Raw genomic sequence first — 16704 nt, 5'->3', positions numbered from 1 at the left:
CAGACTCCCCTAAGTAAAGGAGGATGAATGGGACTGCATCTGGACTAAAGAGCAACTTTATAGTTCAGCTTCAAGTTTGTTCTTCAGTTTGCAGCAAAATGCATTCTTGACCACTTGCACCAGAGGACAAAATGCTAAGATATTGAGTTCTTCAAGTCTTTGACTTCAAGATTTCAAAGAAAAGGGTTGAAGTCAGAGAATCGTACAAATTTATACTCTTAAAAGGTCATTTCAAACCCAAAGCAGGGTTTAAATTTTAAGTTGCTTTTATCAACAAGGCACAGATTTCTTCTGACTCTCATGACTGTCCATGAACTGTGTTTTGGCCTGTCTCCACATGAATTTTCTGCTAGTAACATATCAGCTTATGAAGCAGGTCTGTCCCTAAAGCAGGGCACTACCTGGCTGGTGATTTTAATGGGACTCAGGAATCTCTGAGCTTTCCATAATGTTGCTAAATTTGAAGATGACCAACAAATTCTTAACACTTGACACATAAATAATATATTAAATGCTTGAACAACATGTAGGAAAATACTGAGATCATGTCATTGCCCAGTTTTTTTTTCTTGAACAAATCAGCCTTGAAACACCAAAATAGGATGTTTTGATAGATCAAATTCTTTCAGTTTTTTGCATGAGGAAGATATGCTAAATCTCACCCTTTCCTGCAGATTTGTGCAGTTTAGACTAACACGCCCCTAGGAGAATATTTTTATCAGTAAATCAACCAGCTATGCCTTTCCCTAAATAACTTTTCTTACTTCATATATCTGTATCACAACTAGCCATTACCTTAAAGAGTCTTTAGAAGCTCTCTCCTTCAGAGACTTCACCTTGACTTCACTGTCTGTATTTGACTCTTCGTATCTTCTTGGAAATGGAGGTTTCTCGTGTTTTCCAAATTAATACTTTCTTTGCATTTTCCACCACTGACCAAGCTCAGGGAAGATGCCAGATCAGAACAGGTAAAATTACATCTGTGGATCCCAGTCTGTCCTTGGGGGAGGCTTAGCACTGCTGTCACAGCAATACTTTCTTCCCTCAATCTATAGCTAGGGAGAAAAAATCCCAACACTTAATGATCTTCTGTTCGTAAAGAGGAACTGCTTATTTTAGTAAACATTTGTTCTAAACAAGTACCAGGCACATCTCTTTTCCTCTTTCTAGAAACAATCTTGTAGTTTGTTCACAAAACTATTTCAGATGAACTTAGAAATGTAACCTACTCTTGTGACCAGAACTACAAATGCAGGCTCTGCCACCCTATTGCAGCCCCTTCTTCATGTCAGAAAACATAATAATGCTTCTTCATCTCAGAAAAATACTGCAAAAATTCAGCTTTGTGAATGCTGCAAGGCATTTAGGAACCATTGGGAGAAAACGTGCCATGAAAGTGAATGTCTTCACTGCGGGATGCAAATATATGTTAAGCAATAAAATTCTACTTCCTAAATAGGCTTGTCTTGCTTTGATATTCAAGGATATGAAAAAAAGACATACATACTTCTCATTTAATCCTGCCAAGATACAAAACTTGCCTATTTTTATACAGTTGCCCAATATGGATGATAAAAATAGCTTTCTTAATAAAGAGGAAGAAAATTCTAGCTAATTTCTCCCGCTGCAAAGCAGGAGAGGTCCACCTCAAGGCTGCACATCATTTTAGGCTGAAATTCTACCTGTTGAACCTAATTTTGCTCAGAAAAAAATGCTGCTGCTTCTGAAAACTCAGCTGAAGATAAGTGAATTGTCCTGTCAGAGGATATTACTATTCCCAAAAGTAAAATCTGAGGAAAAGATTAACATGCTTTGCTGAGAGTAAGCTCGATAACTATCATTGTGCTGTGTATTTGCTTCTCGCAGCAGACGATATTTGATCACTTGAAATGATTACTTAGCTTTAGCTGAAAATGTTTTGAATCAAGTGCCTTTAAATCATCTCTCCCACAAGTATTGCTACCAGCTAGTGAGCATTTAGACAGCATTAGCAGAGGTTAATAACACCTCTCAAAGGGAGAAAGGGCAGGGAGTACCTCAAGACTGTGTGTGCATGCGTGAAGAACCTCTGGGGACAAGGCAAGAGTTTTTAAGGCAGCAGCTAGACCTCTCCTGTGAAAAATAAGCCACATCATGCCAAACTGTGTTGCATTTTAAAATCAAAAGCCACACTCTTTTTCCAGGGGGAAATAATTTAATCTAATCCTGAGTGATGACATTTGAATATGAATGTTGTGCAATTACATTGTTGCACATTAATAGTGCTGGACAGTTTGTATCCCTGTACTTGATGTGCCCAGCAGCACAGGACTGAGAATTTGAGAAAATGATATCACCATTTCTTAGGTTTGAATAGTAGTACTTGCACTACTTAATGAAAAAAATTACACAGGAAACACTATTATTTTAATTCCACAGCTTCTTATAATTTGTGTGTTATTCCTGCATTGAAGTGTTTAGCACCGACCTATAAACTCCTGCTGTAATACTCCAGCAGGACTTGTCTCAGTCAATACCTAAAAACTTCAAAAATGAATGTGAAAAACAGGCTTTCAAGCATCACTCAGTGCTGACATACTACTAAAGGTGCAATGATTTTATTAACACAGCAAATGACTACTTCTGATTCATCTGCAGACATTTCTTCAATGGATTATACATTTTAAAATTAATAAATATGCTTTTAGATAGATACTTTTCAGAAATAATTTTTAAGTGATACATTAAGAAACACAACATGCCAATGTAGCCTTTAGGAATTGATGCCACTAGACAGAACCAAGGGTTTATTTTTACCTAATCTTGTGGCTATTTAAATCCAGGTATTATTAAGGAATGCAGTATAACTAGGTTTTGGTCACCTGAAAACACCACCACCACTTCCTTACTCACTTTGCTTGTTTATGCCTTTTAGCTGTGGTTTGATGCTGCTTTACAGCTGTAGGAAAAATCACATGTGTGATTGGAAAAAATTAAAGGGACAAATTATGGTTTTGCATAATTTAGAAGCTTAGGTGGAGTAAGTTAACAGGGATGTATGCAGAAATGACTTTAAACAGCTCACTGCGATGTACACTTTTCTGTTTCATTTACCTGTAGTTTGATCTGTGCTACTCCTTTTATTTCAAATCCATAGCAGTTCTGGTCCTTTTGTTACTAACCATTCAATAGCATCTTGACAGCAGAACTACATCTTCGTTCTCATTTAATAACTATTTATCATTCTGTATCTGCCCATTTTCAAGAAGGAATAAAGTTAAGTGTTCCAGAAATTGGAAAAAATTGAAACTTGACCTTTATTAAGTGGGTTAATTGTCACAATCTCAGCATGTACAAAATTAATGACCAAAAAGTGGAACTTCAGAGTTTCAGAAGACTAGGTTAATGTCCAAAAAAGCCTAAACTCTGACCTTCTTGACATATGCCAAAAGAAACAGCCACCCTAATAAATTACTACCTGTGTGCAATTATAATATACCATTCCTAGCATCCAATCACTTGAATTAATTGCTGCAAGGCAGTGGGACTTATAGATATTCAAGGCAATCTAAAAATTCCTTTGCAGTTCATAGGAGGTTGTTTGTGCATGCCTATTTCAGCATGGAGATTCAGTTTTAAAGCACATTATTCATACCTTTGGACCACAAATCTGTGTACAAGCCCACTTAGTAGTGCTGAAATTAGGAGCCTTGGCTGAAGCATTAACATTACTGAAAGCGGTGAACCAGTGTGGGATAAAGCAAAGGCAATGGAATTTCCCTTAAACCCATATCATAAAGCAGTTGCTGGATGCAGAACACCTACACAGTTTCCAAATTTCAGCTTACATAGGAGGAAAAGGCAACTTCTGTGAATAGGACAACAAACAGCAGCACATTTAAATCAAACAGCATTTGCAAAAAGAAAGCTAAAAGAAAGAAATGAATGTTCCATTTGCATGGGTCCAAGGTAGCAGCACAGTGTGAATTCTACTGACTTCCACAGCACCATGTCCAACACTGATGAACTGGCCAAGAGGACAGTTCTCAACAGATAAAAATGCATCTAGGGAACAGGCAGGTTGCCCGAGCTGAACACAACACAAGAAGGTACCTGGTCAGAAACATGCGTAAGTGAAACAAGGCTGCAAGCTGGAATGAAGCTGCTCTTGGTGCTTGCCATGCATAGGATATTACAGGGAAATTTGCTTTTTGCCCCTGTTAATCCTACTCAAAGGACAACTGATTTGTGTGCTCAGGGCTAGCAAGTTAGCCCATTTTTTAAAAACAGTGAACTTAAATAAAATACCACTGTTTAAGTTCAGTTACCTAGTTCTGATGGTGTTTGAATCTGTGCTTAAGTAATGGCAACTCAGTTGTGAAACCAACATTACTCACGTGGAAGAGTCTATCCCCTATACTCATGCACATTTTAAGCACCTTTCTGAAGAAGCAAAGTCAGGTCTCAGAGGGCTACGGATCTGTTTCACTCCAATTCACATCCAGGTGCTCAAAGACGCACCACAGGATGTGGTGGTCAGCATCAACTATTTTGCCATGTCTGAACTGGATTTAACTGAAAAATGATTGTCTGGTTTCTTCGGATAGGGAAGACAGAAGACTCAGGTTCAGAAGCTTCTTCTGTACTTGATAAATTTTAAATAATAAAATAGTGCTAGACACAAAAAAATACATGGATGCAGGTCCCTAATTCTAGACACATTGTTTCAGGTGACCTGAATACACTATCTTCTATTTCCATACTGCTCTCTGTGGCTTTGTCCAGCCCTTCCATGCTGGATTTGCAAAGCTTTTCCTTAACCCCCAGTACTGAGCAGTTGTGCCACAATGGCAGAGGAGCAGGGAATGAACACTAAGTCCAACCCAGACTCGCTGAGGTTACCCCAGCACTGCACTGACAACAAGGCAGCAGCCACTTATGTCTGCTCTTCACTGCCTGCTCAACACAACTCTTTGTGATCCATAGTGAAGCCCCTGCCTAATGGTGAAATTTCACAGTAATTACAGAACTAATTGGAGATTATTTTAAACACTCATGGAAATAATTCCTGATCTTCCTATTCTTCAGAAGAGCAATTCCGGCCTCCCAGACAAACTAGCTTCCTCTTTTCCACTTAGGAAAGGACATCTCCTCAGTTTCCTCCCCTACCTAGCTTAATCTCCCATGATTAAAAATTACACCAGGTCCAGAAACCAGGACCATTTATGGTTTGCTTTTATCTTAATTAAGGATTGAGAAGTCTTTAAATTTTAACTGAAAAATCCTCCACATGGTTTCCAAACTTGTGGCATTTGTTAGGAAATAGATGTAGAACCCGCAAAATGCTAAGAAAGCTCTTCTAACCGTGAGTCACCAATTTATGTGTTGTACTTTGCACAGCATGCAGTGCATGCAAAGAAGGAAACTCGATAGAAACTATTAAATATAGATGTAATTACGTGAAAATCATGTGGTCATATCTGACTTCAACTAGGATCAGTTAAAAATCTTCTAGAGGAAAATGGATGGGTAGATAAATTTGGTAGGGCAATGTTTGCAGTGAAAACTCCTGTTTAGAACAAAGTATAAGAAATACCTGGACCAAGTTTCAGTCTATAAAGTCAGGAAAGAAAAGCAGATTTTGGGAGCACCTTTCTTTTGTCTGATTGAAGTACTTCAAATGATGTTTCATAATTACTTCACATGCCTTTCTATAAAATGAGGGAGAGAGAAGGGGCAGCAGTAGATACTACATGTTTTTAAACATGTGAACTAGAGAAGATTCTGTAAACTAAATCTTCTAGAATACCTTTGAATCATGAGTTTCATGACTCCATGACGATCATTCCTCCCTAAAGGCAAATTAGCCTCAAGAAGGCAGCTACTGTTGCACAGATTTTCTGTACATACTACCTTATAACGATGTCTGAGGCAAAGAATATCTATTCTAGCCAAGAACAAAAACCATCCCACCTCCCCAGCCAGAAGGCTCTCATTTCTCCTTCACTCATGACAGCACTTAAGCTACAGTTGCATTTACACTTTAAAAACATTTTTCAGGCTGGCAGTTGTTGCTCGATTTTGTATATTTGACTTTATCAAGAGGGAAATATGGACATCACCTTGTGGCAGGGACCCAAACTAGTTACAAGTTGTTAGGGAAATGATTCATCAGTAGGTAGGTTCATGTAAAATTCAAAAGGCTTTTTTTCCCCCTGTTTTGCTTTTGGAGAACAGTCCGAGAAATGCAAGTGATGTCTTTCTTACAGGAATACTTTAGATAGCTAAACAGAAGCAAGATTTGGCATTTAGCCTGGGATTAGTGTGAACAGCCTCTTAACCAAACATTATGAAGAAAGTTAACTTTAAAATGCTTTGAAAGGTCTGTTTTCATGACAGATGGTAATAAGGGCTCATCAGTGCCAATTTTTTTTGTTTTCACCTCAGTTTTCAAAAGCTTAAGTTTTAGGTTAGTACTTCTGAAGGAACCATTACATGCATAGAGGAAAAATGCAAATTACAAAATTAGATTACTCACTATTTTTATTGTGTGTAACATATTTTTCTAAATAACACTAACAGATGAAGAGTAAGAATTTGACCATGCACTCAGTAGAACACTTTCCCTTTCTTTTACTAGAATCCTTTTTTGTTTTTCCCAGCTATTTGTCCTTTAATCTTTATCTGTACTCCTGGACAGATATTCCTCTCCCTACAGACCCCAAAAGATACAGCAATCAGAAGCAGGTAGAGGTTTTGTTTGTATAATACACTCACTAGTGAAGACATGGTAGAACTATATTTTATTCAAGAAAACCCACACATTCGGTCCTGTGGAGACCACAGGCTTTGCTAAGCCATAGATATTAGCAAATACTGGAACAAAATACAGTGTATCAGATTCAATCAAAGCATTTAAATTCTGAATTACAGTTATAATTTTTAGGGAAGGCTAGTTTCAGAATTGCATCATAGTATCTAGTACAATGTTGTGCAATGTAAGTGGCAGAAACAGAAGTGGGGTATTGGTCCTAATAAAAACCAAAATGTAATGACTCCTGTATGACATTTAAATTCTCAAGACAACAATTCCATAACATTCTACCAAAGGCAGCATATAGTTACAAAAATACTGGTCCAGCATCTTGTTAGTGATGAAGCAATATCCAAGGTGCAATGGCAACATGCCATTCTTAGTGAAATACTTTTTAAAAAACTATTTTTTCTATTTTCCCCACACTGATGCTAGCTGAACAACAGAACTTCTATGACAACCTGAAAGAAGGTCACTACTTAAATGTGTATTTCACCAAAGATTGATGCAAAAACACATGTTCCAGGTTGCAGTATGAAAGAAGCAAAGGTTAAAAAAAAGTACAAATGTGCCAAAAGACGTTTTACTGCAACTGATCTTAGATGAGCAGTTTGCAACCTCTATTGAGTTTAAAACAACTATCCAAGCCTTCCATTCTATCCATTATCATGAACTTTAGGATACAAAAGTAAAAGACAAAGTCCTTAATATTGAGAAAAGATTTAAACTACTTTATACTCCTCTGAATTTTTTCACAAAATAAAAATATTCTGCTCTCCTCTCCTCCTAATACACTGGTAATTTCAAAGTCAAGCGATGGAATGACCCTTGTTCTGATATTGCACAGTGCTAGGACTGTATGGTTTCCACCTAGAACTTCAAACACATACTATGATAGTGACCAAAACTGCTGGTGACAGTAGACCTGCTTAAGTTGTGGAGGTATCACAAGAAATGTGCATCAGATGAAGACACAATCTAAATGGCAAAAACCACTGCAGACTTGGCTGTGGTTTGGACTTGGGCCAAAAATACATAAACCTTCCTTTAAGGAAGGCAGGATCAATTAATATCTTAACCAAAAGGCAAAGCCAAGTAAGATCAGGTAACCATGTGAATTCAATGCTATATTCAATAACACAGAAATGAAGGAGTAGCAGACAAGAACATTGTTAATATTTTCTTTTTAATAATGGTTTAGACAAAAGTGTAGCTTTGAAAATCTCTAGCTAATTGTGAAAACCTGAAGAAGCTGGGACGTGACCTCACTTTGATCAGTAAAGCTGTGGCTTGGCCTATCTGCTTGCAAAATCTCCAGTAGTTCTGCCAACATTGTAAATAAAAAATACTGCCTGGAAATAAAAAGTAGTCAGCCTTTAAAAGTTCATGAATGTTATATTGTAGCAGCCTAACTCCGACTGAAGAAGAAAGATATTTTATACAGTAAACAAAAGACAAAGTAAACTGAAATCTTCTGAGATCACTTTAAGTGTATACAGTTTGGATTCTCATTGACATTTAAAACTACCAATCATAAGGTTGCCACCTTACCTTTTTCTGGACTGGCACACCTGATTTTAAACAGGTTTTCCTCCAGTCTCCCAAGTTTCTGATCCTCTCATTCAGTTTTCTGCTGTAATGCTCCCCTACCTTCATGCTGAATACCGAGTCAGTCCTGCCTTCTGCTTTTCTTGGCAGGAGGCAGAGCAAGCTTTTAATTTCGGTAGTCAGAGTGACAGAACAACAAACGCACAGCAGATAGAAGAGCTTAATTCTTCCCCAGGAAGAAAATACATTTGGTTCAACAAAGGGCTGCAAAATCTTCCAAAGGCACCTCTTTCCCCAGTTTTTGCCTGAAAGCAAGATGGCAATCTTAATTGAAAAGGGATGCTAAATCTTTTAAATAACTTAAAAATTCATTTTTATATAAAGCAGCAAAACCATTTTTCTCTGCAGAAAGAGAAATGTTAACAAAGGAACACACCAACATAAATGCACTGTTGATAAACTTCAGCTAGTTTAATTTCACAAGGAAGCAAAATTTTAGGACTATTCTTTAACCTCATCAGTACTTTCTGAAGAAGATTCTTTGGCATCTTCAGTCCCTCTGTTGCTTTTCTCTTTACTAAGATTTTCACTTTCTGATTTGGTCCCATTAAATAAAGAGGTTTCACCATTTACAAACCCATTCTCTGTGACTTCAGCATCAATGGCTTCATCAATCTTTAAGTCCCCTTGCTCTTCCACATCTTCTAGGTTTCTCAAGACAATGGGGAGTCTAGAGTCTGCCACAGTGTTCTCCAACAAGGCAATATGGCCCTTGTCATACTTGGGAAGCGGAGCTCCATCTGCCATTTGTTTGGTGTAATACTCTCTGCTGGCAGCTGCGCTCTTCACTGCCTTCTCCAGGATCTCCTTTTCACCTAAGCGCAGTTTGATGGCCATTATCGCATGTGGAGTGAGGTCATGAGTCTCCAGGAAGGACTTATCAACCTGTTAGAAGAGAAAAAGCAAATCTGCTACTAACACAATAAAACAGCCCCTCACCTCATCTCTTTCTCTGAGCAGGAAGTGACACCAGGCTCTCCAGGGGGAGCCAAATGGACATGAGGGGGGTCTGCAAGGAGTCCCAGTGAAATTTGTCATGAAATCATAAAAAGGCCCAACATTTCTGCACATAAATCAGTCTGCATGACAAGCAAAGTCAGGTTACTTCACAAATACATGCAACATGTAGGTTCACTTATACATTTGCAATAGGAGCACATTTCTTTGCAGTCTGAGAATGCAACTAACAGACAACAAGTTGAAACTGATTCCCCATCTTATTTGCAGGAAAAAAAGCAGGTAGTCTCTACTTGGAAAATCAAAGGAAAAATACATTAACAAAATTACATTAACAAAATTTCCTTTTTTGCAATCTTATTTGATTTTACTTAGATAATGCAAAACTGTTTCTGCACTTAAAAAGTACAGAATGAATTATGTACTAACATTCAGGTTGAATTTTGCAAAGATAAGATGGAGGACAAAATAGCTTTTCCTACAATCACATTGCACAGAAGAATTCAGACTTTTAAATTATACATAATGATAATTTTACCTCCACAGTTGTTTTATAGGTTTTCAAAAGCAGGGATGCTCTGGCTTCCAGGAATGTCCAAAGTTTAACTTCATTGTCCCAGCTAACAGGAAAGTCAGAGTTCCCCAAAGTGAAGATTTTGCCAATCGCATGCTCACCTATCAAGTGCTCCTTCAGCTCTTCTGCAATAAGTATAAAACCAATCTGTTAAAAAGCAATCTCATCATTCACTTTGTCAGTTGACAAACTGCAGAAAGATTTATTTTCAATCGTATATCTTTGAGCAGCTAGCAAAAAATAACCCTCTCCTCAAATAAGAATTATCAGATATGCTGCCTTTTCTTCTAGGATTTGCCTCAAAGAGACAACAGAAAGTCTTCAGGTCAGCTGAAAATGGGCCTTCTCTCCACCTGGAAATAAAGATACTTTAGATACCACAGCCTCTCATACACAGCGTAAATCTGTGTCAGTGAAACAATGTTTTGTAAAATCATTCATAAATGAAAGGGATTAGATATGTAAAGAGTGCAATGAACTTTTTGAGAATAAAAGGAACAGGCCAAAGAGTGTGCAAATAGCAATGGAATTCTTTTTCCTGTTGTTTTGATAATATTTTTCAGTAGCAGAAACTTCCTACAGGTGGTCAGAAAAGACATCCATCAAAACTCAAGAGCAGAAAAAAAATTAAAAATAAGCTCCTTGACATTACACAAATTTAAGTTTTAATTAATAAATTTGACTACTGTAAAGCAGTTATGACAAACTTCACCAAGAGCTTGCATGTAGTTTCTCAATAAACCATTTTCTTAAACTTAAGTATTTAAGACATATAAATAAAGTGAGCACAATCATATACCAGAGAAATGCAATTAAAGTATTCTCTAGCTATATTTTCCTCTCCAAGCCAAAATTCACTCCCTCATCAGCATCCTAAAATTTTCTTCTCTTGAATTTACTTCCCAGAAATATCAGACAATTGGAAGAGATGGATGTTGTAGGTCCCTTCCAACTGAACTGTTCCAGTATATTGTAATTTCTCACTAAGGTCTAAAAGATGGATGACAGGAAGAAGTGAAGGTATGACATTAAGTTACATTGTTTTTACTAAAGAAAGCAAATAGACCACATGCAAAAACTCAACTACTTCAGTATTCCTGCTGGTACAAAAAAATCCACATCATCTGCACAGTACTCCTAACTGCAAGGGAGCTCTCTCACTGTCCTGACAACTGTCACATCCAGAACCTTCAAAACTGCATCTAACCAGCAAGGAGCTATATGAGCATTTAATGAGAATATTCACATGCAAAGATAAGGTGAATATTTATTAAATGTACATATATTTTGTCCCACAAATAAAAATAAGAGAAGAGAAACACTAGGAAGACAGTCTGCAAATACAGAAATTTGTTTTAGATTACCAAAATATTGAATATTTAGATCACAAATTACTAAAATATTGAAAATATTAAACTTTGAAATGTCTCTTCCGTATTTCCTCTACAGTACAGAATATTCCAATTTCATACATAAATTATTCCAGTGGTGATGACTAAAATGCTGTGATTTTAAGCATATAAACCCCTAGGTGTTGCATGACCTTGTTCTGCAAACTATTTTGAAACCTAAGAACTAGAGATCCAATTCCAAAGCTCACTCATTCACAGGAGTCTGGAGGATTAAAAGAAATAAAAAATTGTATCATCTCATGCTTTCAGAGTTACTGAAATATTCCCTCAGATGACATGGCCATAGATAGGGGTTCTCAGTAGCTTATTGATTCATTTTTAACTTAAACTCCTCAATTTTGTGATAATCTGTCTTAATGTTTTATAGCAATATTTATCCCATTCCTGCATTAACAGGAATCCCCACAACAAGACACACATAAATTAGGTTATTTTCACAAAATATCCTACCTTCACTCATACAAAACACTCGAAGGAAAGCCAAAAGCTGTGCAGAGATTGCAGGCTCAGTGGAGTGCAAGGCAAAAACACTTGAACTAATAAAAGAGATAATCAAACAACAATAGTAAATACAAGTGCAATTGTAATATCTTTTAATTTATTTTTAACATAAAAGACTATAAAGTATACAACAAATGTTCTGCTACAAAAGTAACTTTAAAAAAATTATGTAATATGAACTCAAATGGAAAATCTTCCCTAACCTGTATCTGAAAAGAATTATTATCTCTACAATTTTACACTTAAAATTATTTTATACAGCTTTCATAATAAATTCATGAAAATGCAATGTTTCATGTCTGCTGCTCCTAATAGTACCCTCTGGACTGAATGACTAAAGGAAAATACTGTGATTCACATACTGAGCATTGTAGTATGTCTGCAAGGGATAGGAAAGAAAGTAAAAACATAGATTGCTTCAAATTAATCTTTGCTCTGTTTTTGTTCAAATGGTTATTAAGGCAAAGGCATTTTCCTTATATATGGTTCAAATTAGACGATAATAAAGCTCAGAGAACTTCTGTAAATATTATTACAATAACTTTAATTCGCTACACAAACAGGAGAAATATTACACCTAAGAAAATTATCACAAAAGAGCTTCACATATGCTCCACTGGACACTATATACTTTGGAAATGTTTTTAAAAACCCATGGCATTGTGTTTTACTTACGTTGGGATACCAGCACGAGCTAAGACCTCTGCCTTCATAGCATACAGCCTGTCACTTTTACTCACGCCAAGCTTTATTTTCACTCTGTCATGTGAATTATTATCAAAGAAAAAACCACTGTGGATCACAAATTCAGCGTTTGACCGAGTGCCATAAAAAATGTAAATCTAGAAGGATGAAAAGAGAAGTGAAGGGTCGGGGAAAAAAAGCTTAAAATCAGCTCACAAAATTGACATAATTTGAAAGTTATTTTCTAGAAGAGTTACTATTCTGAGTACAAGGTATATTTGGTTATATGAAGAAATATGCTTTGTTTTCTGGTATTGACTCAAATGCTGTATACAATGTGGCAATTACACTTTAGAGGTAGCTGTAAACATATCCATGTAACAGAGACTTTGAAAGCCAAGAAGAAATTTTATTCTGTACTTGGAAATAAACATATTCTGGTTTCTCACACTGACAAAAAGTACCAGCATACAGAAATAAGCTTTCAAAGGCTTATTGAAGGCTAAAAAAATCAGAGTCAAGGAGGGCCCATTAAAAGAAATGGTGCTTCTGGAGTCATTTTCCCCAACCAAATGTCCATGCAAAACTATACTGCTGATAGATCAACTTTGCTTTCATTAAATGTTACCTTAAGATATGGACATACCACAGTACATCATACAGAGAGATCTGAGCTGTGTTCAGCCAATATTTATTTTTGTTTTACTCTGAACTCTTTTTTATAAAGCATGTAGTTACTTTAATTCACATTTAAAAAGAAGATCCTAAATATAACCTGCAGAATGTATTTAACTCAGGGCTAGGCAGAATGAAATTCATGGGACTAGAGGTCAGGGTAGCAATTGTATTCTCCCACATCAAGAGGATATTTTCCATTTTGTGTTTGATAGCAGAATTGCCAATCAGAAAAAAAAGTTCCAGTAGTTACAGAATTCCCTTCAGAACCTCAGAGTACAGCAGTGCTCTGGATACCTGCAGCTTCCATTCCTCTCCAGCTGACAGAGAAAGACACAGTAACAGCAATGCTGCCATTTACTTTCTCTGCTTTCAATTTTGTATATGAGCTATTTATCCTAAGCACTGCATGCTTAAGTATGATATTAAATTATATAAAACATTATTCTGTTACATTCATATGATAAACACATGACCTGACTAGGTGTATTAAGGCAGTGGGTAAGGAGAGAGTTGCTCACCCTCTCAAGTTTTAAAACTACTGTGATACATATCATATTAAACTAAAAGTCAGATATCATGTATAGATTACACAGTATGCTCTTACACACCAAGACTGTTTTACAAAAAAATCCAATTAAACAGAGTGAGAATTGCTTTATTTCAGGCCAGTGTTTGACAGACTCTGTGGACCTCTTCTGCCGAAATTTTTTTAGTAGTAAAAGCATGGATCATACACTCTTCCTGCTGAAACTGTAAGAAATGACATCTGCATGGTATATTAAAGGACTGAAGCATTATATAATTACAGTGCTTTAAAGATGTCACTAACAGTTAAAGTTTGCACAGAAATTCTGATAAATAGCAGACAAAGTGAAACTACTAAAATAAAATTGAAATATAGGAACCCTCTATAATTGAAATGGAGAGAGCAGCCAGAACAGCTATATGACACATTCATTGCCAGCTGTGGAAAATTATAAATTGGATCACTTCTGGAAGAACTGTGGACCCCTTTTAACTCATCATACCACAATTGGAAAAAACAGAAAATATTTGACTACCATAACAAATTCTGAGAGCAAAAATATACAATCACTGTAAACCTCAGCATAGCAATGAGGATAAATACACTTTTGGAAAGATGAATTCAAAAAATAAAAAATGACAGACATTTCTTTGTTTAAAAAAAGCTAACAATACAAAAGAAAAATTAAAATAAAAATATTATAAATTGTAAGACTGGCAAATAACAGAGTAAAAGTAATAACTCAGACATTGAGTTACAAAACATTTCAGGATATTTCATATACAAAGGCTTTGTCTGGCCATGCTGACTGCACAGGCAGTAGTCAGGAGTGCTACTCCACTTGAGGGTTTAGGCTGGCTGCTGACACAGCACAGGAGCTGCCTACACTCCTGGAACCACTATCTTCAGTGCATCACTAGTTTGGACACTCAGTTTTGTTTTTCAGCAGTTCTGATCAAAATTCTGAACTGTTCCATGCATCTTTGCAAGACTCTCCTGCTGTCTCAGGATGAAGAGGTAAATGCATGCATGCCTGTGTCAAAGGGATGGAGTATGTTTTTAGGTTCTTTCTCATTTCCATTAAGCAATGACAACAGCATGGGTTAAAATGACTGGTAACTGTACTGCATTTCACCTCTTTTAAATGAATGAAGACTAACAAGAAACGTAAGCCAACAAACACCATTGTTAAAAAAGACAGACTCTACAATCCATTATTGCAAACAAATCTAAAAAATATTTATCTTTGGTCCTTTGGGTATGGCCTTTTACTAAGCTCTTCCAATACCAAATTTGGTGACTGGGTATGTTCACTCACCAATGATTAAATATTTCAATTAGTTCTATAAAAGACAAGGAATAAAACTCTCCTACAGTTGGGTTCTACAAGTGATAAAATGTACAAGTTTTTAGTTTGGTAGCATTTTCACTCAAAATTAGCTCAACATAATAAAATTCAACTATAGCAGGGTTTAATCCACACCACTACTTTATTAAAATTTTCTAGGGAGTCATCAAGTGTTCAAAGAACTTAATGGAGCAACAATAATGTAAACAACTCTTCACACTACCTGTTCTCCAGCCTTGAAATCTTGAAGTGCTACACATTCACACCGGTCATCTTCCAAATTGTAGCCTGTAGTGATCTATCCAGGAAAAGAGTAACAAAAGCACCTTTAGCATCTTATATTTCTCTCTCCCACCACTAACAAATTTTCCTATTGGAAATAAATATTAACAATAGGAACTGCACACATTTCTTTCTCAGCAGAATAGAATATAGCTGATAGTGATTGCTTTACGATTCTTGAGCAATCTTTTTTTTTTAAAAAATCTCTGTATTAAAGAAATCTAAAGGAAGAAATAACTTACCTGAAGTGAACAGAAGGCTCTGAGAAAAGTAACCTCCACAGAGCACAGACAAAGTACCATGCTAAAGCTAGCAGCTTGTTATAAAGTTCTGGAGCTTCCAGTCACTCCCATGAGGCCCAAGGGAGCAAGGCACTGACAACTCTATATGCTGTGCTTTATCCTTCAACTGCCAACACATTTTTGATCTCTCAATGAAAAAGGATTAGATAACCGTGGATCTTTAGGGGATACAATCTTCAGAGAATTATAATTTACTTGAAAATAATCCCTTTATCTAAAAGTTAAGTAATACTCTTAAAATGCTAAAAGGATTTTTGAGATGGTAGCTGGCAATGGAAGAGGATAAACTCTCTTGACAAACCTGTACTTCCCTAAAAATAATTACTAAACTGTAAAGGGGTCACACTAACAAGTAAAGCTATCCTAAAAATGTAATATTTTTATTAAGTGACAAACAGCATATTCTTGAATAGTATGACCAGAGATGCAGCCACAGGATGGAACATAAGCTGCTGAAAAATCAAAAAGCAACTTTTATGGTAGGTAGTCTGAGTTCAGTACTGACAGAGGTAACTTATGGAAAAACATGCTCCGGGCCTGGGGAAAAACCTAGAAGAAGCCAAAGACTCTCTCTCAGCCTTTGAAAATGAAAACATACTTTTTTGTAAGTTGACTGACATGAGTTGCAGTATATCCCAATTCCCATCTTGGATGCAGCTTGTCCAAAGACACAACTCCTTAGATTATTTCAAAAGCTTGGTTGATGGCTTACACATTAGTAGTTTTGCACTGCTTGCATCATTAAATGTGCATTTGTCAGCCGAAACAGTGCTTTCAAATGGAGCAAATCCAAAATGTCAGGCCCAAGCACGGGCAGCCTGGCCCTGCAGACGCTTGCAGAAACCTCCCTGTGCAGATGTCTCACTGAAGAACTGTTTAATGGGTTTGTGGAAATCACCAAAGAACACGAGAGTCATGCAATACAGTCCACTGAGAAACACAGGCTGCAGTACTTAACACAGAAATTCCTGTGCATACTCTACTTTGGACTGCAGAATTTTAATTAATATTTTCAGTTTAGAAAGTTATCCTACTCTGA

General features: G+C 36.5%; 1 protein-coding gene across 2 annotated transcripts in view; it reads right to left on the bottom strand.

Moving 5' to 3' along the window:
- Positions 1–6767: 6767 nt before the first annotated feature.
- SETD3 (SET domain containing 3, actin N3(tau)-histidine methyltransferase) overlaps positions 6768–16704 on the bottom strand; it is a 60791-nt gene continuing 50854 nt past the window's right edge. For both annotated transcript variants that reach the window (XM_021549715.3, XM_021549714.3), the window contains exons 9-13: positions 15305–15379; positions 12521–12687; positions 11795–11880; positions 9897–10057; positions 6768–9286 (exon numbers count right to left, since the gene is read on the bottom strand). In XM_021549715.3, coding sequence (XP_021405390.2) covers positions 8843–9286; positions 9897–10057; positions 11795–11880; positions 12521–12687; positions 15305–15379 — 933 coding nt within the window. In that variant the 3' untranslated portion in view covers positions 6768–8842. The remainder of the gene's footprint in view (positions 9287–9896; positions 10058–11794; positions 11881–12520; positions 12688–15304; positions 15380–16704) is intronic.

The sequence above is a fragment of the Lonchura striata genome, chromosome 6, assembly GCF_046129695.1.
Source record: "Lonchura striata isolate bLonStr1 chromosome 6, bLonStr1.mat, whole genome shotgun sequence".
Classification (NCBI taxonomy): Eukaryota; Metazoa; Chordata; class Aves; order Passeriformes; family Estrildidae; genus Lonchura; species Lonchura striata.
Note: the sequence above shows the minus strand (reverse complement) of the source record. Positions and strands in the feature narration are given on the sequence as shown.